A 22,824-nucleotide genomic window follows, 5' to 3' on the forward strand; every position below is an offset into this window, starting at 1 on the left:
GGCCCGGCCGCGGTGGCGCGGAGGCCGGCTGTGAGGGAACAGCTGCTGTGCCACGGGGGCGGGCGGGGGGGCGAGGCGGGGCCCCCACCGGCGGCGGGGTGCGGACGACGGTCGCGGCTGGGGACCCGCCCGGGCCGAGCGCCACCTTCCGCCGAGGCGGGGGGGGGGGGGGGGGGGGGGGGAGGAGCCGGGGACCGCGGCGGCCGGCGGAGTCCGCGGCGGCGCCTCTGCCCCCGCCTCCCCCGTGCGCCGGCCCTGCCGTGACGCCGCGGCGAGGCGCGCAGGCGCAGCAGCCCCCCGCGCCTGTTGTATCCGGCCGGCGCCTTTTCTCTCTCCCCCCTCCTCCCGCTCCCCGCCCGCCCCTCCCTCCCTTCCTCCCTCCTTCCTTCCCTCCTTCCCTCCCTCCTCCCCTCCCTCCCGGAGCCGCCGCGGTCGGTGCCGCCGCCGCCGCCGCCGCCGCTGCTGTGCGCGCCCTCCCCGCCCCCCGCGCGCCCGGCCGGCAGCGCCCGCGATCTCCCCGGCTGCCCCATGAAGCGATGGCAGCGGCCAACTTCGGCAAGATCCAGATAGGGATCTACGTGGAGATCAAGCGCAGCGATGGTCAGTGGGGCGGGGGCGGCGGCGGGGCCGGCCCGGCGGAGCGGCCGCAGACCCCGGCCGGGCGCCGCTGCCGCCGCCCCGCTGCGGGGCGCGGGGTGGGGGGGGGCGGGGAGAGGGCTGCGCGCGGGGCCCATTGTGTGCGCGGGGCCGGGGAGTGGCCGGGCCTGGCGCGCGCTGCGGTTGTCAGGGGAGCGCTGGCGCTCGGCGGCGCAGGGCGGTTGCGCGGGGCGCGAGCGGCGGCGGCGGCGGGCGCCGCTGGGGCCGGGGAGGCTGCGGCGGGGCCGGGGGGCGGCGGCGGCGGGGAGGGGGCCGAGGCGCGGCGAGGGGGGCGAGGCGGGGACGGGGTGGGCTCCGGGGGGAGGTGCGAGGTGGGCAGTGAGACCCGCGGCGCGGCTGTGGGTGGGGGTGGTGAGGGGGCGGGGGGGGAGCCCGGGGAGGTTTGGGCAGGGAGGTGGGAGGGCCGTAGGGGATGAGGTGATGGGGGGAGGAAAGGCCTTTAATGTGAAGAAATAACTTCTCGTTAGCGCTGGCGTACGAGCCGTGCTCTGGAAAAATGACACAACAGTACGCCCTGACAGAAATGCCTTTGGACACTTCCGTCTCTTGACAAAAAGCTTCATGTTATTATTTGAGATGTTCTTTATGATTAAAATATAAGAAGAGCGCTTGCTATTTATGCCCATGAGTTGTTATTTCTCCGTGGGGGATCCAGTGTTTCTCATCTTGCCCAGCATCTCCTGGAAGGAGGATGTATGGTGCTGTCTAGAAATACACGTGAATAAAGGAGGCGTGTGTGACAGGTTTAGGGTGCTAAGTCTTCATATTTGCCTGGTAAGAGAGAACCAAAATGGGAAGTTCACTGGCTGAATCAATGGCAGGTCACTTGTGACTTCAGCTCTTTAATTTGAGTGGGAATATGTCATCTGTTCTCGGCCTCTGTGAGATCTGTGGAGCCTAAGAAACCAGGGTGGGGTTCTGCTGGGATTTTCTGGAAAGTCTGTCTTTTTTTTTTTTTTTTTTTTTTTTTTCCCCCCTCCAGGGTTCAGGAGCTTGCTAAAGAATAAGCAGATGTTTCTGAGGGAAGAAAGATCTGGAGGTCAAAGGCAGTGAAGTTAGCGTGGTTTTGTCATGAGGCAGGAAACAAGCAGCCGACAAGCTTTATGCAGCTTGTTGTGTCCCATACTGCAGTTCAACCCTACAATAAAATAATGGTCGGTGTTGGCTGGACACTATACTAAACGTAACCCCTCAATTTGTGCTTAATGGCTTGTGTGTCACGTGAAGAATCTGATAGGTCTGGCAGTTATTTGCATAACTCCTGCAGATCTCTGCCTTGGATTTCAGAAGACCTCGCTGTAGCAACTTGTAAAGCTGTTTTTCTGAGGGCTGTGTGAACTTCTCATAAATGTTACTGTTTGGTTTGTACGCCTCTGGGAAATAAGGCATGAGAATGCTTTGCTGCTTTTTTTACCCCACCTCTGCAGGGTTCTGCTCACTTCTAATGTCAGAATTGAGGACAGTAACTCTTGAACATGACAAAATACTTATTTTCATTACTATTAACAATTTACATATTTTGCTGTATCATTTACATGTGTGATGTAGCCCATTAAATATATTACACATCAGTAATATACCAGGGGGATGCCTTCATAGCAGTTGCTCAAACTGTAGGGTTTGAGCATTTGTGTTAACTTGGTCCTTGTGTGAGCAACCAGACTGCAGCGTCATACCGGAGTTAGTGGGTCCTGGTTATTGTGAGGTTTGCTTGTTTTTTGTTGGGACGGGAGGAGGAGATGCCCCGTTCCGGCTCAGGCTACTGCAGCCTTCTGTCATTCTCTCCCCATTAAACTGTAGGAGAAACTGTCCTAGCTCTCTGGAAGGGAGCATTTTGAGAAAGCTACCAAAGGAGAGCCAGCACTAGACTGCATTGCCTTTTGAAGGTGGGTTTCCAACCTGAGCTGTGGTTGCACAGGTAATCGAAATTGATCTAGCTGCTGCTAGCAAGGAGAGGGTCTTGCTGCCTGTGCCTCTGTCAGCTGTGTTGTTCCTGCAAACTCTCTCTCCCATTCAGTGTGGCCAATGATTTTTTTTTTCCTGATGATTTAATACATTAATTGGTGATTTGATTCACTAAACACAGTAGAAAACTTTCGGATGTGCTACTTTTCTGCAGGATTAGTGAATTCCAATAGCTCACAGAGGGATTTGTGATCCCAGCAGTATTGGGGTGTAGGAAATGCATGGCCAGGGGGAAGTGGAGGTCTTCATATGATCTTCTGGTTCGGTAACAGGGAGCTACCTGGATCTGCTCTGCCCAGAACTGTATCCTAGGTAGAATCAGGGCTGTGTATCATGCCAGCTACCCTTGCCTGAAAGCACAAATAAAACCGTTCAATGAAGGTTTTGTAGAAAGCAGTGTGTTGTTCTGGGCTTTTTTTCACGTGTTATAGTGTCTGTAGGGAGTCAGTTTTTAAAACTAACTATTATTTTGAGAGGTAGGTATAGTAGTTCTTTAAAATTTCCTTATTTACCTGTTTATTTGCTGAATCCAGAGAAGAATAAAGTTTTACTTTGTTAATGAGGTCATTTGAAAAAGTATGTGTTTTTTCTCATCTGTCCACCAGTTATGTGTTGTGGTTTAACCCCAGCGAGCAACTAAGCACCACGCAGCTGCTCGCTCACTCCACCCCGGTGGGATGGGGGAGAGAATCGGAAGAGTAAAAGTGGGAAAAATCATGGGTTGAGATAAAGACGGTTTAATAGGTAAAGCAAAAGCCGCGTGCGCAAGCAAAGCAAAGCAAGGAATTCATTCACTTCTTCCCACCTGCAGGCAGGTGTTCAGCTAACCTTAGGAAAGCAGGGCTCCATCACACGTAGCGGTTACTTGGGAAGACAAACTCCATCACTCCGAATGTCCCCCCTTTCCTTCTTCTTCCCCCAGCTTTATATACTGAGCATGACATCACATGGTATGGCATAGCCCTTTGGCCAGTCTGGGTCAGCTGTCCTAGCTATGCTCTCTCCCAGCTTCTTATGCACCTGGCAGAGCATGGGAAGCTGAAAAGTCCTTGACTGGTGTAAACTCTGCTCAGCAACAACCAAAACATCAGTGTGTTATCAACACCATTCTTATCCTAAATCCAAAACACAGCACTCTACCAGCTACTAAGAAGAAAACTAACTCTATCCCAGCTGAAACCAGGGCAGTATGTTAAACACTTTTCTGAATACAGAGCTTTATTAATTCCAGATAACTCTTATTTTTCTTCAAATAAGAAGAAAAATAGAATAGCTTTTTTTTGGTGAAACATCACTGTTAAAAGTCATACTTGTTCGCTACAACACAGTTGCAAAGATATTCAAAACACAATAAATGGGAGAATGAGACCAGAACATTCTGGAAAGAAAAGTAGCGTATTCTGTCATTTTGACAAGTTCTAATTAGGTTTAAGTGTTTCATGAGAGATTTCTTATAGGGCTGTCGGGAAAGTAGATGTTGTACAAATGAAAGGCATTGTTAGAACTCGTGGCCAAAAACACATGAAAACCAGTGTTTGGATAACAACCAACATTTTCAAGGATTGATGCTGCAGAGCTGCTCGTTGTATATCTGTTTTTTCTCAGTGGGTAAACATTGGTATAAATGTTGTCTAGAGTTGCAGATAATATTTCCAGTTACTATTGGAATAACTAGTTATGTTCATATAATGTAAGAGCGTATTAAGTGATCAGCTGGTTTGGCTTCTTAGAATAATTTCTGATACTGAAATTTACTACTTGTTTCAGTGTAATCTATGTATGTTGCTTGAAATATGCCTTGGTAATCTGTCTTGGAAACAGGAAAGAATTTGTTTGTTTTAGGTTCTGAGTTGCTAAGAATGGGCTGCATTTCCAGTCTTGAAAATTGTGCTTTACCACACGGAAGCTTGGGGAAGTAGAGAGGGGGCCAGAAGGTATCCGCTGTAATACTCCTGTCCAGAAGATGCACCTTGTTGGGGTCTGAATACGGGCTATTGGTCTCTTGACAAATTCCCTTTACTCAGATAATAATAACCCACTGCTTTACGTGTGAACTTACACTTGTATCTCCACTTCTTGTGCATTATCCCATTAATGATGGCAAAGACCTATATAATTACTTGGAGAAAGAATATCTCACTTTTTTCCCCCCATAAATTCAGTCTTTTGCTGAAATAAGATAAATCTCTTATGCCCTGCAGCCCTTTAGTAGGCTGATTGGTGTTTTTCCTTTACTTTTTCAGTCCCATCATGTGATGTCCGTTTCCTCCTCAGGCTGTTCCTATTCTTTCTGTCTTTGCAGATCTGAAATACTACCTAGAAGGACAGAGAAATTAGTTATATATTTGTTCATTTTTTTGGGGGGGGGAGGGGGGATATAATTCTGATCTCACTGTGCCAGAAATAATGTAACAGGCATGAGGAGAAGGGGCATTCTTGTAATTGGAAGAGTGACTGAAGATTTGACTGAACTTCCAGGAAAGGAAAAATGCTGAACTTTTAGGGATTAACTATCAAATGGTGTAAAAAAGAAAGATCATGAGTTTGTGCCCATTTTTTCATAATACAAGAACAGGAGAGTTCTCAGTGTTTGAAAGAGAAAATTTAAAACTGATACCGGAGAATAGGCTAGGTACAGTTATCACATGGAGCTTGTTACCAGAGGAGATGGAAGCTAGAAGCATAGCAGAATTTTAAGAAGGATGGTAGGAATATCCAGTTTTACACTAAAAATTTTAAAAATACACCAGCAACCATAAAAGGTAGTTTCTGTTCTTCCTGAGTCTGTAGTTTAAAAAACCTCTAACTGATGGGAGGTGAGAAGAAGTCTTGCCTGTGCTGTGTTATTTTGTAATTGCCTGCTTAAGAATTTTCTTCACTTGTCCCTGAAGCAGCTGGAACTGGTCATGGTCAAAGATAATCCATCTAGTCCAAAAGCCTGCTGGCAGCTCCTTTCTCCTTAGGCTTGCCAAAACACCATCATAACTGTTTCGCCTTCAGACACAAACAAGACTGATTTTTGCAGTGATAAGGGCTATAATTTTTTTCTTTAAAGCCCAACTTCTGTGAAATTGATGTTTCTCAGAGCTGAGAGGTCTGTACCATCCTCTGTCTTTTGGGTAATCCTGTATGATGATCTCAGTCTTTATGTACAACTCCCAGTAGCAACAACGATTTTATAGCAAGTTAGAAGGTACAATGACACTATAAAAATTCTGTTCAGGTTTGGGTAGTCACCCTATTTTACAAGCTCTTGAGGATAGATTTAAATGGTAATGCGCTTTTACTCTTTCCTTTGGTGACATACATCTATTCCTTCCCTGTGATTAAGACCTTTTTGTTACCACATTTAAATCATTTGACTCAATTACCTAATCCCTATGTAAGCCATATGGACACAATGTGTCTTTGTCCTTCCATAGCGGCAGGGTTTCAAGTCTGCTATTGCTGGTGGAGCTAATGGGTCCAACATTTGGGCTTACTTACCTGGTGGAGGTTCTCATATTGTTACATCCAGAGTTTCTGGGGTTTGTTCCTACAGAATTGTTGACCAAGAGGATGTGTTAAATTTTCTGTGTCCTTTTTGAAATAATCTTTAAAGCATTCAGCTTTCGTTATGCAGGAAGTGGATTTTCACTGTAACTCGCAGATTCTCAGATATTTATGTAGGCCTTCTGTATTTTGTATAAATAGCTTTTGAATGACAAGAGTCAAGTCCTAATCTTCAGAGAATCTTCTCATCTTTGTTCCATAAGTGAGTTTAATGCAGCATTATATACTGGCAATAATGTATTTAGAGCTGTATGTGACTGCTAGGATTACACAGCTTGTATTGCATGTTTTTCCCGTCTAATCATGTTGTGGGGGGATCTATCCTTTGCTTCCGTTTGGTAAGTAAAGTTACTGCTCTTTCCACTCACTCTCTATGATGGCCTTTTGCCTGGGCCCAGTTTTACTTGTCTTTTCTTCTTACAGCTTTATGAACTGAAGACTTTGCTGTGCTGCTATGGCACCAAGCATAGCTTCCCACCTTGTCGAGGTGGGAAGAGACGATAAATCGTTGGGAAGAGGTCATGCCTAACTGAAGAGTAATGTCTTTGCAGGAGTATCTCTTTCTATTTGCTCTAGAAGATAAATTAGTCTCTTGACTTCTTTTAATACATCCGCTTATGGTAGGACAATGTAGAGAAATGAGTATGAAGTATTTAAGTGGTGAGCTCCGTTCTTGGAGCACAAAATCTGTAGCATATTTGTTGGCTTGACCCGTGGAATGTGCCACTGTGGTTTTTTGTGCTTGAGGAATAAGTAACAGAACGGAGTAAATTCACTTCAATGCTTTGTTCTTGTTTGAGTTCTTCCTTTGTAAACGTTTACTGCTTATGTCATAAAGTGTGATTTAAAAAAACCCAAACAACCCACAACTTTTTCCCCATCTAATTGTTTGTTGGGTTTTCTTCTCTTCCTCACCATACTGTATGACTGGACTCCGGATCGGGAAGAGAATGCTGTGGTCAACCCATGGGGAACACTAAAATGTGGTGTTCACTATAATTGTTCACAGTATGTTTAGTCCATAGAGGAAGAGAATTCAGTGACTTTTGATAAATTAAAGGTTTATGTTAACTTTTCAGAGTTAAGTTAAATTTCTAATGTAATGCAAAAAGTCAGATAGGGAAGTCCACAGTAAGGACTACCAAGCAGTCTTGACTTTGTCCAGTAGTGAGAATGTGTCGTAAATAAAAAATATGGTCAAGCATGATGGTGTTTGTAATTTAAAATGGAAGAGTTTTTAAGAAGACATTGGCTTTTAATAGTTTCTCAGTATGCCTCCGGAGCATAGTTAAAATTATTTGGAAGCATAGATGCTTTCATTGTGTGTTTCCAGATGTAGGGTAAAAGGTTTTTATGGAGCTGCAATACATTTTTGTTATATCTGTTCATCTATTTCAAAAACATGAACAAGCTTTCAGGTATATGAGCAGTTCTTTTTGCTTGCTTGAAAGCTTATTTATGTTTTCCAGTTTTACTACTTGTGTCTTTTCAGAAGTCTTTTTCTTTTTTTGGAGGGAATAATTACAGTTCCTTCTAATGTAATTTTTAAAAATTTTCTTGCTGTTGTATACTCCAAGCCTCTGGGTTTTATTGTGGCTTGGTATTTGAGGTTTTATTCAAATTGTTCTCAATACAGAACTGAACCTAGACACTAAAACAAATGTTCCTAGCTATATTGTTTGGATCAATTTTTTCTGGGTTTTGGTAGAGATTTTTATACTTACCTAAGACTGTTAGACACTCATCATAATTAAGTTAGCTACAGTTTATTTTGACTGTTGGTGTGATTCCACAGCTGTTTAAGATGTTTAACTTTGGGCTGCTTTTGTCTGTCCACTGCATAGGTGTTTTTAGTTACATGTGTTGTAGGAAAGGGAGGGAGGGCAGGGGACTGAAACTGTGGTAATCCAGATGTAGATTGTCTTAAACTCCTGTTAGCTATATCCTCAGATCTGTTCATATTATGTATGTGCAGACATGTGTGCGGTTTCTTCTTTTTTCTGTCCTCATTCCTTTCCTTAAAATGTTTACAGTTTTATATTGCTGTTTGAGTACTATTTTTTAATTTTCACTCCAAGAATTAAAAAGCCTATAGTTTGCTATAGTGTTCCCAATATAGACAGGTGATTGACATGATTTTCCTCCACCTTTGACCTCCTGTAAGGGGATGCTTTGAATTCTATAGTAAGTGTTTAGCTATGAGACAGTACTGACAGTGTCTGATATCCTGGAAATGTATTTTGTTCGTGTCCCCAGAAGGTATCATGATAAACAGGTCAGTTGTGGCTTAGAACGTCCATAAACCATTGATTTACTAGAAGTCGGTGATGTACATCTGCCATGTTAAATGCTTTTCTCAAGTGGAGCCACCTTTGGAGGCAGAACAGGGGGCTAGATGTTCTTCTCTTGTGCCACTCTTCTCCATGCCTGGTAGTTGCTCCTGGGAAACAGAGCAGCCGCAGGCAGTAGTTCTCTGGGAGGGTGTTACAAAGATGACATTGCCATTCCCCTGTTGAAAAGTATTCTGTGGAGTTAATTTTGCAGTCTTTGAATTTAGTCGTTGCTAAATATGTAAAACTAGATTTTACATCTGTTAGACAAAAGGTAATAAAGCTGTGTGAAAAATGACATTAGAATTACCTTTCCTGGAAAAGAGAATGAATTTATCAGGCTTATCCTTATTAATTTTTTTTAATGTGTGTAGTGCACTGAATCATGTACATGAGCAGAACACACCTAGAAGACTTCCGATGACTCTACTATTACAGTCTAAATTCAGTTGTTTTATGTTGCTAGGAACCCCAGTTAATTTTAGAATTGCTTAGTTAAAAGGAGCAAGTAGAGGTTCTTGAAGATAACTCTCTCAAACTCTGTGTCTAACCAAAACTTTAAGTGACATTTTAAAAAATTTGAATAATCAGTTATATTTAGTAATTAAGCCACTTGATCAGTTTTTTTTTTTTTTTTTCTTTCTTTTTTTCTTTCTTTCTTTTTTGGAATGGGGTCTTGTTTAGCAGCGGCCCTGAATGTGATCTTATATTTGACTCTTGAGAAAGAAAAATGAGGGATTTTGCTGCTTAAAGGCTTGAATGTGGTAGTAGAGTTTTTTATTTTGCTTTGTTAAAATAATATGCTTTCAGTGTAGCTTGTTGTTTTTACCTAGTGGCAGTTCTGGTTGCATCAGGCATAAGCTGCTTTTAAGTTTTCCAGACTTGTGAAGGTAACAGTCTGCTGCATTCCTTGCCCCTTCTGCAACACCGACACTGCAAAACTAATTGTCCAATCCCAAACAGTAACTAAGTGACTTGAGGAAACTTGTGTATAACAAAAAATCTTTTACTTTGGTTTCATTTTTATCAATGGGTGGTCATGCTTTTCACATAGAGGAATGTTATTTGCTTTCAAGTTACCAGTGATCCTGTTGAAGCTTTGTCAAGTGCAAGTTTGAGTTTCTCGTGGCTCCCATCAGGCACTGACAGCTCTGTGTAATCCCAGGTATCGGAAGTGTGAGTATTTTCAGTCTCGTTTGTTACTTACAGGATAGTATGTTAAGCATTGCCTTCAATGGATGAACATGCTGAATATGTGAGTGGAGGGAGGTGGAGTGTGGGCTTTATTTAAAGCTTTCTCTTTAGAAGCAAGGTGTGCAGCATACTTGTGCCCTTGCAGAGTTTGGCTCTAGAATTTTTGTTGCATAGTGCTGCACATTTTGCAATCACTAAAATGTGTTACTTTCCCCTTGTCGCTGAGCTACATACGGAGTTTGAGGTGTATTTCCGACCAATCTATAAAAGTGTTTGCTAGAGAAGCAGGCATGCATAATGATGTGGTGATGAGGATGTCTGGCTCTAGGAAGGGGGCAGTGGAAATGAATTCAGTTTGAAAAGAACATGCGCGCTTAGATTTTGGAATACTCCAAGTTTCTGATTCAATTTTGGGTTATGTTTGCATATTCTTCTACACTTTTATGAATTCAACTTCCCAGTTCAGTTTGACATTTTAATAGGATAGGAATTCAGGTGGTGATGAATGAGGTGAATATAAATCACAGCCTGATGATTTTTAAGTTACAATAAGCTTTCATCAAACACAGAGAAGAATTAAAATATCACTTAAATTTTTCTTGTTTGTTTGAGCTTTTAGAACCTTGTTAACATAAGGGAAAAATACAGGCTTTAAACTTGTGTGGGAATAAAGGGTTCTGATTTTTAACCAGGAGCAACAGTTGGCAGCTCTGTAATAAATTAAGTAATGTTAGATATTCTTACCAAATGTAATACTGTAAAGTAAGGGAAATGAAAAAAAAAAAAAACAAAACTAACAACAAAACACTGGTTGACAGGGTGGGTCATGAAAGGCAAATGATACCATTTGAAAACATCTATAGAAGGTGCTGGTAGAAATTTTCTGTGTGATGCAAGAAGCTATTGTTTCTAGGCAGCTACTGTCAGCTTCAGAGAAAGCAGAGAAAATCGTGAAAAGGAGGTCTCTGCCATTTATTCAAGCAACAAACAAACTGAGAAAGGGGGAAGGGAGAGAGGAGACTGGCCAAGTCATCTCAGTCTTTTGGCAGAGGGTATTCACCACACTATTTGAATCCACCACAATCTTAAATCCTGTTCCTAAAAAAATTTCAACAACCACTAAACCTCAATGCTGTTTGATAGAGATACTTGACTGATTCTCCTTTTGCTCCTACTTACCATAACTGTATTGAAATTCATACTGAGCACAGAGGACTTTGATCTGTAAAAGTATATAGCAAAGTATTCTTGAGAGGAACTTTCAGAAGCAGTTTTAAAAGATTTTAAAGAAGCTGCCTGCAAAATTGTTCTAAAGGACTCCAAGGAACTGCTGACTAAATGTGCAAAAAGATGTCAAATTACGTTCAGTTTTACAAAACTAAAAAAATACTTATAAGAAGACATTGAACTATTCCTGCAACTTGTTTACAAGTTGTCAACTCCTAGGAGAGACGTGAATGTCATTACCAGGAATTGAATGAAAACCTTCACTTATGCAGCGGCAGTAAAAGAAAAGTGTGATAGAGGACAGAAAATACTATCATTGCATACATTAACATCTTGTTCTCATTTGAATAAAGTTTGCAGCTCTGATTGCTTAATCTTCCTTAAATCTGAGAACTGGAGGAGTTTCATGTGGGCCACGGAAAGGACCACTGGGCATCAGGAAACTTCGCAGGAAGGTTGAAAATGGGTGGATTATTGTTTTGGCCTGGGCTTTTTTCTACACTTTGGAAGAGAGGTTGCTAGTGAATATATGACAAAATGAAGATTACTCTATGAAAAGTGAACAACAACTTCTTTCTCCCCTCTCTCTTTATAAGACTTTTGCTGAAATTGGAGAACATGAATTTTTTTTAAAAGCTTATCAAGTGTTTCTGCCTTTTTGGATGTTCCTCCATCTCCTTAAAGTATGCTCACCACTACCATAAGAAGTACCCGAGTGGATCAGACTGATAGTTCATCCAGCCCAACAGCAGTAGGAGAGGCTATTTAGGGACAGCAGGTCAGCCTTTGCACTGTCTGCAGTCCTTCTCTTACCCCAATATCCGGAATTATATCTGGGATATTAGAAGTACAACTCTGCCTAGTCCTATTAAATATCCATTTATCTGTGAATTTATTGAGTATCTTTCTGACCAAACTTACACTGTCTGCCTGCACAACCTCTTGTGGAAGCAAGATCGGGAAGTTCCCTGCTTGCTGCATAGAAAAGTACATTACTACTTTTCTCTGCCTGAAACAAATGTGTCTTAAGAGACTGCTCCCAGCTTTAGTGTTGCAGGATTTGGTGAATAACAGTTTCCACTCATTTTGTCCTTTATGGTTGTAAAGTGCAACCAAATCCACCCACAGTCTTTTCCTCAAAAGTGAGCAATCTCACCCACCTTAATATCTTCATTCTCTTCGTCTTCTTAGTTGTCCCTCTCTTTACCTCCTGTAATCCCGCTACATCTTTTTTGAGGTCTGAAGACTAGTGCTACAGTACTTGAGATGTGCATGTACCGAAATTTTATTTATCATTTGAAAATGACACTTGCTTTTATTCTTTAGCTTCCTGATGATGGCCAATGTTTTACTGGCTTTTTTTGTTGTTGCAGCTGCATGTTGAGTCAATGTTTTTAGAGAACTGTAAGTGTTAACTTAAGGATCTCTTACTTGGGTTGTAACTTCTAGTTCCAGTTTCAGCATTGCATACCCATGAATTAGATTATTTTTCTCTGGGTGCATTATCTTTCTTTTGTCTCTGTTGAAGCTCATCTGCCACCTTTTTGTGTACTCCCTTATATTTGAGATGCCCTTTTGGAGTCATGGCATCTGACTACCCAAAAAGCTGTCTTGCCAAAGGATCAGACCCCAAATTTACTGTAATTTGGAGTGTAACTGAACACCAGGCTGGAAGATGATGTGAAAGTTTCTAGCTAATGTTTTGAAAGGCCTATATCATAAAAGAAAACAGTGCTTCACTTTCCCAATCCCCTCCTTCACTAGCACTTGTTTGCATGTAATCTTATTGTACAGAGGATTAAAGTATTTCACTGTTTGGGCTGTTCGGATTGTGAATTTGTCTTGCACCTCATTTTAGTCTAGCATCTTGATACCGTGATCATTCTCATTGCATGTGTGCTAGTTCACTTCCAGGCTCCCATCTGGAGTGAACCAGATGACCTGCCTCCTACAGTAAACCTAAACTTCCTTGGCTGGTTCTTGAGAAAAGACCTGAACTGTATCATTTTGGCTATCACTGCTCAGACATACCTTCTACATTTTAGTAAGCATCACACTTCCATATTCTCGTGCACATCCCTGGGCATGCAGCACATGCTTCTATTCATGCTCTAGTGGGAGGCTGCAGTGCCTCCCAATGTAGGCTCCCAAAGGCAGGTCAAGGAGAATAACCATAAAAAAAAATTAAGAGACCTTAGGGCTCTAGGCATGCCACTTGGGACCACAGGGGTGCACCTGTAGAAGCATTTCAGTTCAGATCAAAAATGGACTTTGGACGTCTGTTCTCTGATCATCCCTTACATCCTTGTGCTGTGCTTTAGTGCACTTTGAAGGTGGCCTTGGAGCACACTAAATTCCTTTTGGATGAAATTTAGCTGGCAGGTACACTCCAAATATGTACATGATGTACTCCAACAAGAGGTGTTCAGTCTGTTGCACTAGACACCCCCCAGTCCCCTCCAAAACGTGTAGTATGAACGTTTGATCCCCAGCACCACTGGGGTGCTTTGCTCTGCAGATCTGCTCCTGTTGCAGTATGCTACTTGCTACCATAGGCACAGCTGAGGGACCTGGGTTGAGCACTAAGTGCTGTAGTTGTGAGCAATGTGCTATGAAAGGTGCTGTCCCAGGGATGTTGTGGACATGAACCAAGCTGTACCAGTTGTCTTAGGGTTTCTGTCCATGGTGTGGTCTGGCAAAAAGGCACGGAGGAGATGTCCAAGACTTGAAGTTTTTCTATTACAACCTAGAACCGCCTGCTGCTTGAGAATAAGAAGGTTGATCATGGATTATGCCATGTTTCGGTAGGAGCGTGACAAATTTAACTTGGCAGCAAGTAATATATCCTCGTAGGAGTTGCCTCTCCTCCCCATCAAACAAAGACAGACTGTTGCGGTACCCCAACAACAAAACCAGCATAACTGAATAGAAGGATTTTAGGTCATGGAGCAATTGGCCATCACATTAACATCCATTTTGGAAGTGATTGCAGCTCATCCTGCTTGATTTTGCGCTAAAACAAGGGGAAAAATTAGAAATCTAATTGAAGCATTCTAGGAACATGCAGTGCCTCGACTAGAAGTAGCCGCAAACAGTGGAGGACAGATGCTGAGGTGCCTCTAGTCTCTGTGTCCCAAACCGGTGTCCCAGAGGTGGAGCAGGTAAATGCGGCGCTGAACCCGGAGCTGGGCACAGGGTGACCTGTTTTTTTCCCATCCATTACAGTTATTCATTCCTGGCCATACACAGAAAGTAACATTGTTCTTGGGAAACTTCATTACTGTGCTACAGTGGGAGTGTCATCTCTGTGGAGATGTATATCATGCAGGAAGACTAGGAGGTATGGAATGAAACAACTGGATAAAACGTGGCACAAAGTAAATGTGCTTTTGCTATGGATTGGGAGATCATAAACTGTAAATGACAGGAGAAAAACCTTGATATTCTGGTTAATCACAAAATCTGTGTGGATTACCAGGGTGAAGTGACAAGGAGAAAAGTGAGTGCAGTTTCAGAATTACTTCTGTTTGGCAGTGAGTGCTCCTGTGGAAAGCAGTCTGCAGCTCCTGTGGGATATTGCACCTCGTCCTGGTTGACAGTGTTGGAAAAGGAGATACTCCTAGAAGACTGAAACAGGTAGAGATAGGCTCACTGTTCTTGTACAGGTATGTTTGCACAAGCTGTAAAAGAAAGCACAGATCACTGACTGTGAACACATGTAATCTGTAAAAAAGTTTGTATATGTTGACAGCAAGGTACTGGTGCAGCTTTCTGGGGTGAATAGCAGAGGCAGACCACTTAATAACATAAAGGTGGAATGTGTTCAGTTTATTGACAGGTTTCTAGGGGATTTATGGTAGCATGTATTAGATACGATTGGACAGGTGCTTCCTTCCAAATATTGTTTTCCTGTGGCTAAGTTATATGTGGACAACTTATCTGCTTTTAGAAACGATAGGATGACTGGCACAGTACAGCTGAGATAACTTGCTGATAAATATCTAAATATCAGCGCATCTGTTGGCCATCGTAATGTGATACTTCTTTATGAATTGAGCTGCTTTAGAACCAAGCCTCCTCCCTCGCTCTGACACTGACACCTACAGAGGCAATAGGTAGCTGTAGCTTCCGAATGCTATGGTGGTGAGCTACTCTCGACAACCTTTTGTGAAGCCAGTGGGGTGACTGCCATTGATTTCACTGGCCATTGAAGCTTCCAAAAACAAATAAAGGGAAGATGTTTTAGGAGGAGCTCAGTAATGTGAAATAATGCCCTTTGAAATATGCTTAAAAGACTGTTAGCTCCCTGCCCCCAAAAGAAACTGGGCCTACCTTGAAGGGAAGTAAAAAACCAAAGCGTTTCTCTAACTGGGGAAACCACAGCAAACTTGTTTCGAATGTAAAGGGAAATTTTAGAGATTGGCCTGCAAAACGAAAGGTCAGCAGAAAAACCCAGTGAATCACAATGTGAAAAGATTGGATATTTGACAATTATTAGAGAAGCAAAAACCGTGACAGCAGCGGTGGGATGCAGCTCTAGGTGATTGCTTTAGAGAAGGTGCATCAGTGTGGAGAGCTAACAGGTTCAAGTAGACTGAGCACGGCGAATTACAGTTTAGTGGTTCGGGGTGGAGGGGCTTGTTGGTGTTCAGTGCAAGGGGAACCAAAAAGTCGCTTTGTGTCCTGTTTGCTGTATGAGGGACATTAAGCGTGCTATTTGTGTTTTTAAGCTAAATATTATATACAGTTCAGTGGCATGTCTGTGTACTAGGTTTTTTTTGCCCTTCTCATTTGTTAGTGGACTGTCAGTAAGATCTGTGAACTCTGTTTTTCTAAAGCACTACTTTTGATTTGTTTTTGCACAGAAGTTGGATACATATCTTAGATGGGCGTTTTTCTGAGTTTGGTAGCTTTCTAGGTGGGGGCAAGAGTAGATCAAGTTGGATTTTAACTGAAAGCTGAAATATACAGGCAGATATGGGAAACTTCATTTGGGTACTGTTAGTTTCTCTTCTCAAAATCCCCGTCTGTTACGTTGTAGAGGTTTACAGAGGTCATAAAATGTGGTTGTAACATGCTTGTCATTTGAAGGACTTGGGTATTGCTCTGATAATTTAGAGAATAAAACAAAGAGAGCTGGTAGCTAGGGATCGTTCACAAAAATAAATATTAAAATATATCTTTCATTAAAATTACTTTTTTTTTTTTTAATATTTAAGACCTTGCTTTAGAAATACGGCAGGTACTGTGTATGTTTAGTGACCTATTTGATGGTGTGATACCACTGTAACTAAGGTAACAGCCAAGACAATAAGGAAGGCTGGCAAAACCACAATGAATCTGTATGATTAAGTAAAACAAAACTAAAGCATAACTGTGGTAGATACAAAGAAAATAAAAGGCCACTTGTTTGTGGATAAATGAACCTTTGAAACAAAATTAAATCAAACATGTTTAGTGTTGTGGAGAAAGAAACATCTGTCACTGGTAGCTGCTGGTTTTTCCTTGGGGGATTCGCAGCAGGACTGTCCGTGTAGCGCAGGGAGGACCGCAACAAGCGCTGACTGCCTGAATAGGGACATTGCCACAGTTGACATTACTGAAGACACCAAGCCTGGAATCCTCTTTTCCTTGGGATTTTTTTCCTTTAAGTTTGGTACAGGCATTGTTCGGTGAGTAGAGGATTATTTTTCACCTCCCTGAGCTCTATGAGAGCAGGAAAGCCCTTCCACCAGAGCTGTCAGGATTGGAACCTGTAGCGCAGGAGACAATTTTCTGGACCATGGTAATTCTGGTAAATGCTGCTTATGGATTTGTAGCCTCGTGTTTCTCCTAAACATAATTTTTTTTTATATGTTGTATTATATACATATAAACATATGTATATATGTTTATTTGTATACTTGGGGGGTTGTATTATTTTTAAAAGAGAGTGAAGAAAATTCTACTTTTCGCAGTTTTAGTTTTTGAGTATGAAGTAGCAGAGGGTGGAGGTCAATCATGTCCAGGTGTCTCCAGATGAGATAACATTCATGTTAGTCCCTCATGAATGTGATTAGGAAAATCATGGCAATTTCACAAATGCCTAATATAATCTTTTAAGGGATGGGGAACTTCTGTTGCAGTGATCATCCTCAGTAAGGTTCTGTAGCAGATGTTAAGTTATAGTATATTTTTGCATTAATCTATGAAACATCTACTGTTGATGCATTTAGAAAAGTGAAGTGCTTGGCTGACGGACCACTGCCTGAGCTAATGTAACACATTTGTGCTCCTAAAGAAGTGGCAAGTTCAGAGGATGTAACATAAGCTGTGAGTTTCCTTTACTGGATGTTGGGTCCGTTAACATTGCCGTAGCCTGGTCCTGCTAAAAATAATTGCCTGGGTTGGAGCTGACAAGGCTTAAACAACTCCATGATGATCATAGCATAATGCTGCTGGGCAGGGTCATGCTACTGTTTTTGGGAGAGGAATGAGAGGGTCATAGTGGAAATTATGAACCTTTCTTCTCCATAGCCTGATCCAGAGCCTGTGTGTACATTTTTAATCATTACAGCTCAAAGATATTTCTAAGGCTTCACAAAACTCTTGCATGAGAAGTGTGAGTACAGTGTCTTTTGGGGCGGGTGCACTTTAATTAGTGGAAGGGTGGGGAAGGCTGTGGTCTTTTTCCAGCCTTATTTCTTGAGGCACTTGGGAGAGCGCAAAGATGTTTGAGTCACATGTCAGCCAACACTTTAGCCCAGACTGTAATTTAGAAAACACCAACCCATATTTAACACTGATAACTTATGTTTCTGAAAAGCATTAGGAAGATGAAAAGGCCATGGTTTTAGTATTGTCATTGATCGCTGCTTCAGAATTGTGGTGGTTTGGAGAAGTTTTGCACGTAGAAAATGTTCAATTGGCTTCGAGGTAAGGATCTAAGTACAGCTTGGTATTTGCAATCAGTTAGCACTGCTACCTAGGTTGAGGGTTAGTTAAAATGTGTGATTTAGCCCTGGCTATTTGCTTTTGCTGCTGCTTCCTAAACCTTTTTCTGCACCAATAGCTACCCTAAGGACTCTTACAATAGAGGGGATTTTAGCTGATATTTCTGCAGATGTTTATGCTTGCTTTCTTCTGTTTGTCAAATGTTCATCAGATGACTAGGAAGAGAGGGAATGGAGAGCTGATGTTCTTCACTTGAATTGATTAGGGTGAGACTATTGTAACGTATGTGTATTTAAGGTAATTGTAAAGTGTTGGCTTCAGATACGTTCATGTTGTCTTACTGCTGTATTGGCAGCAATATTTTCTGCATGCTCTAGTCAGTAGGAAATAAGCCAGATGCCACACGCTGTATGACAGAACATATTTATACAAATAATAGCCTTTTCAAATAACTTCTCCATTAGTTTTGAGCCCTATAGCAATGGAACAACTTCCCAGAACAAGTTTTGCCTGTGATGTGAATTCTAATCATGTGAGGAGAGGCACTAAAAATTAAAGAAATGCGGAGCGAAGAGTCGGTTTATCAGCACTATGGCTCTGTTTTCCTCTTTTGTTTTTGAGATACATGTGAAGATAGTTTTTCTTGAATCACTTGTTCCTTTTTCAGTTTGTCACAATGCATGTTCATATTTACATGGACATATTTACATTTCAGATTTTGATACCAACTCTGGAAAATGCACCAGAAATCAGGGATGTTGCCTTCAACCACTCTCTGCAGATTGATTTTGCTCTAATGCTTTAGCATTTGCAGCTTGGTCTTGCTTTATATGCTAGACGAGGTTTATGCCAGCCTAATTGGTTGCTGGCATTCCTGAATTTCACAGCTGCTGTATTCAGCTGTGTACTAGAAAAATATAATGGAATACTGTTTGTGGAGAGCAAGAGGCAATTGTAAAGATGTAAATGTGCTTTCTGGCAGTTCAATAACATGTAAACTTTCAGTAACACAAAGAATTTTTAGGAACAAATTGTATGGGTACATTGCCCGTTTAAACTTAATAGTATACATTTTCTATTTAAGCTGAGTATATTTGGAAGATGGATGTAACTTTTATTTTTTTTTTAGTGTTTTTTTTTTTTTTTTTTTTTAATTCAGTCCTGACTTTCTTGGCCGGAGAACAGATGAAGTCTGGCACAGAGATGGAAGATTTATTGTGATTCTTTTGTTAGGGCATGCTGGCTTACTGTGTTTGTGAGCGTGTTCAGTATTTTCTATTCATTCATCAGCCTGCTTTGATCTCCTTTCACTTGTTATCGCAAAGATTAAACCTTTTTTAATTATTTTTTGTTCTCTGTCAAAAGTAATGAAACACAGGAGCAGGTAATAGAACTTATATGATGGCTCTGTGACTAATACAGTGTCACAGGTTTCAGCTGTGAATAGTGCTTTTCTTCAAAATTTATAAAATTTGGTAACATACTGAAGATTATTATAATATTGTATAGAAAATGTTTTGCTAAACATACATTCTTCACTTCTCATTTTTTGTCTTGATTCTGGATTGACAGCTGGGCCAAGCCTTAAAACCATAGCAGAATATTATACCAATGTAAGCTTGAGGAATCTTCCAGTTCCCACAGTTTTTGTGTCCTTGCATCCCAGCATGCTCTCTATAGAAGTGGCAGGAGTAGCTTCTGTTGCTACTTTGCTGATGGACTAGATAGCTAATTGAAACATTTCTGCAACAGGGTGTTCTTGCACAAAGTTAGGTCCCTGGAGGTTACAAAATGCAGAAGAATTAATGGAGAGGTGTTTGAGGACCTTGCACAAAGAAAACTTGCACAAAAATGCTTGTCCAAGGAAATAAGGTGCAAGAGCGTCGTGCTTGGTGAGCCTGCTTCAGCCCGGCTACCAGCAGAATTTGGGCAGGGTCCCGAGGGCAGGGTGAGTGCCTGCACAACGTCCTTTGGGTGAGGGGAATGGAGGAGCGCCTGTGGGTGGAGGGGAGGGCATGGCGGTGGTCCCTGCCCGCCCATCGCCTGGCTGTGCCTCGGTGGGGAACGCCGGCCAGACCGTCCCTGCAGAGCACCCAGCTGGGGCGTCCGGGAGCGTGGTGCTCCGGAAGCACAAATGGAAGGGTTTGTTCAGACAAAACACAGGTCAGGGAAATAAAAACTAGCAAATGCTAGAGGAAAGGAACCAAGTGAAGCAAAGGGGGAGGCTTTCTTAACCTTCTGTAGTGGTGGAGTGAATCTTATGCTTTGGGCAAGGACAAGTGCGGAGGTTGTAAATGCATATGTAATGTATGTTGCCAGCGCAGTGAGCACCGCAGATGTGAAAGCAGTGCTGCCCACGGGTGCTGGCTGCTCTGTGAGTGCCCTGCGTGCTACGCTTTGCCTGAGTTTCAGTTAGTCTCTTCCTCTGCACGTTACATTAGAGTACACTGATTTGCTGTTACCTCCCGTGACACTTCCCCGTAGTCTCTATTCTTGCTTAATTTTAACTGTGAATGTTTAGGCAGCCTTTGCAATAAAGAAATATTAACAGAATACTTTTGTCACTTGTGCTGTTAGGTGAGATGATCTGGGATATCAGTTACAGTTGTCTTCCTTTCTGTCCCTCAGCAGGCCCTAGGAGGCTTAGACTGTATAAAAACATCAACTTTGGAAAACTGTGAAATTATGACTGAAATGGATAAAACAGAAGTTTGAAACAATCAGTGGAGGAGAAACCTGGAGTGGATTTGGTGTGGTTGGGAGCTTTAGGAAAGGAGAAGAGAAGGTGCAAGGTGGAGGAGACCCAGACCAGGGCAGATGTGTAAGGACGGCGCTGCGTTTCGGCCCCGAGCGGGTGCCTGGCAGCAGCAGTGTATGCACAGACTGCGCCAGGACGGTCGCTCGTGCTTTGGGAGCTGCATGGGGCCCTTGGGCACCTGGGGGTGGCTCGGGGTGGGTGAAGTGAGGGATTGCTTGTTTGTGCTACGGCTCATTAAAAGAGGCTGTTAGAGGAGCAGTCGCGTTGGACTCGTTCTTTAGAAACCCAGTTCTTGGTACTCTTAGGGCAAAGCACAGATGTGAAATCAGTGTGACACCTGGGTCTTGATCCTTTTTTGTTAGTGCATGGCTGCTCTGTTCTTCCAATTGCTCCTCGCCAACATGTGTAGGAGGTAGGACATAAAAAAATTGCGGTATCCTACATATCTAAGAAATATCCTTATTCCTACTGAAAGTTTACTGGTTTTATTGTACTTTATGGGGACCTTCTGGCTTTGGGTCTTTCACTGGAGTAGTCCAAGCAACAGCACCTTAACTCCAGCTCAGCAGTCTGTGTCAGCAGCTGTTTTTAAAATGATGATATGTATTATTGTTGCAGGCAATTTCATTTTAGTTGAATTACCAACTGATTGGATGCCCATAAGAAATTGTCATCAGAATACAATTTTGGGGGGCTTTACTCCTATGTTGCGACATGTAATGTTGTATCAGCCTAGAAGGGGGACAAAAAAGCCTTTGTGGAGTGCACCTCAGGAGACTTTACCGCCGAAGGGAGACTCGTGGTGTTGAAGTTTTCTTCTCTCAGAAAAGAATCTAAGTGGTGTGGCTTTCACATGGTGTTTTGTTTATGTACCACTCAGTTTTCTGTTCATAGACTTTTTCACTTGTATGCTGACTGCCTCTGCTGGTGGACCAGGTCTGAGCCATTTCACAGGGTGTGGCCAGGAATCATCTTCTATTTATCCCCTTATTTTTTTTAACCCTCTTCTTCCTGCCTCTCACTGCATGTCTCAGTGCAGGGATGAAAATAACTTCTGGAAAATTTTTGCACCAGTTAATAAACGATAATTTGCATTTGCTTTCTAGGTCGAATTCACCAAGCTATGGTAACATCCCTAAATGAAGATAATGAAAGTGTAACTGTTGAATGGATTGAAAATGGAGATACTAAAGGCAAAGAGGTAAACTCAGTTATTGTAGAACTTTTCTCTTTTAAAAAATGTGTAATCTACATGAATATTACTTTGGAATTTGCACTGGAAACAAAGAGAAAATACAAATCTTTATTTACTTGATAATTCTTTGGTTACAGACTGTTGTGCATGGGAGCTGTTGGGCAATTGCTGGTTTCTGTTGTATTAAATTTGACTTCCTGAGCAATGTGTCATAGCTTTTAAATAGTTCTTTTCATCTATTGATTTTGAACCAGATTTCAAAGGCAGACCTTGTTATCTTCCTTTTACAATTAGAAAAATGAAATTTTTGAGAGGGAGAATGACTTGCAGTTCAGACAGGAAACTAGTGGGAGAAGTAGATTAGAAATCTTTTTGTGTTTGTATTATTGAGGAATTGAACTGCTAGTTTGTTTGCTTATTTATTTGTTTTTGGCAATAATTTTTCAGCCTTGGTTTCCTTGAGAAACTGTGTCTTTGTGTAACTCTTCACTATCCGCTCTTCCTTTAAATTTTGGACCATGTTAGCCAGTTTCAGTTGAAATTTGGAGAAGCATCTCAGAAATAATTACACTTAACTGGTTTAGTGAAAACACAGGAAAAAGAAAAAAGAAATTGTGAGAATGTTATGGTGATCTCATCAGCTGAGCTCATCCCTCTGAACACACAGAATCCATACAGTAGTGAGGTCTTTGAAAGGTCTGGCCAGGGGAAATGGCAGTCTATAGAGACCAAAGCTATTTAAGACTTTTAGGAAACCAAGTTTCAATAGATCTGAAGCCAGCTATTTTTAGGATCCTAACCCTTACATTTTATGGCATTTTGAACAAGAAACAAGAAAAATATAGTATGATAAGTTTAACATGGTTTCAACTGCGCTTTTATTTTTTGGGTGGTTGTAATTAATCTGTTTCTTTTGCACTGTCTGGGAAATTTCAGATGACTGAGATCTCATTCTTTTTATGTTACAGAATGTCTTTCATATTTTGCAGTAATTGTCAAATTACCACAGTAAT

The 22,824-nt window shown here is 42.1% G+C and overlaps 1 protein-coding gene across 2 annotated transcripts in view; it reads left to right on the forward strand.

The window, feature by feature from the left end:
• Window positions 1-482: 482 nt before the first annotated feature.
• The window catches only part of KIF2A (kinesin family member 2A), a 58,455-nt gene continuing 36,113 nt past the window's right edge, over window positions 483-22,824 (forward strand). For both annotated transcript variants that reach the window (XM_082337474.1, XM_082337475.1), the window contains exons 1-2: window positions 483-600; window positions 21,723-21,817. In XM_082337474.1, the coding sequence (XP_082193600.1) occupies window positions 537-600; window positions 21,723-21,817 (159 nt within the window). In that variant the 5' untranslated portion in view covers window positions 483-536. The remainder of the gene's footprint in view (window positions 601-21,722; window positions 21,818-22,824) is intronic.

Source organism: Platalea leucorodia (genome assembly GCF_965183815.1).
Source record: "Platalea leucorodia genome assembly, chromosome: Z".
Taxonomy (NCBI): Eukaryota; Metazoa; Chordata; class Aves; order Pelecaniformes; family Threskiornithidae; genus Platalea; species Platalea leucorodia.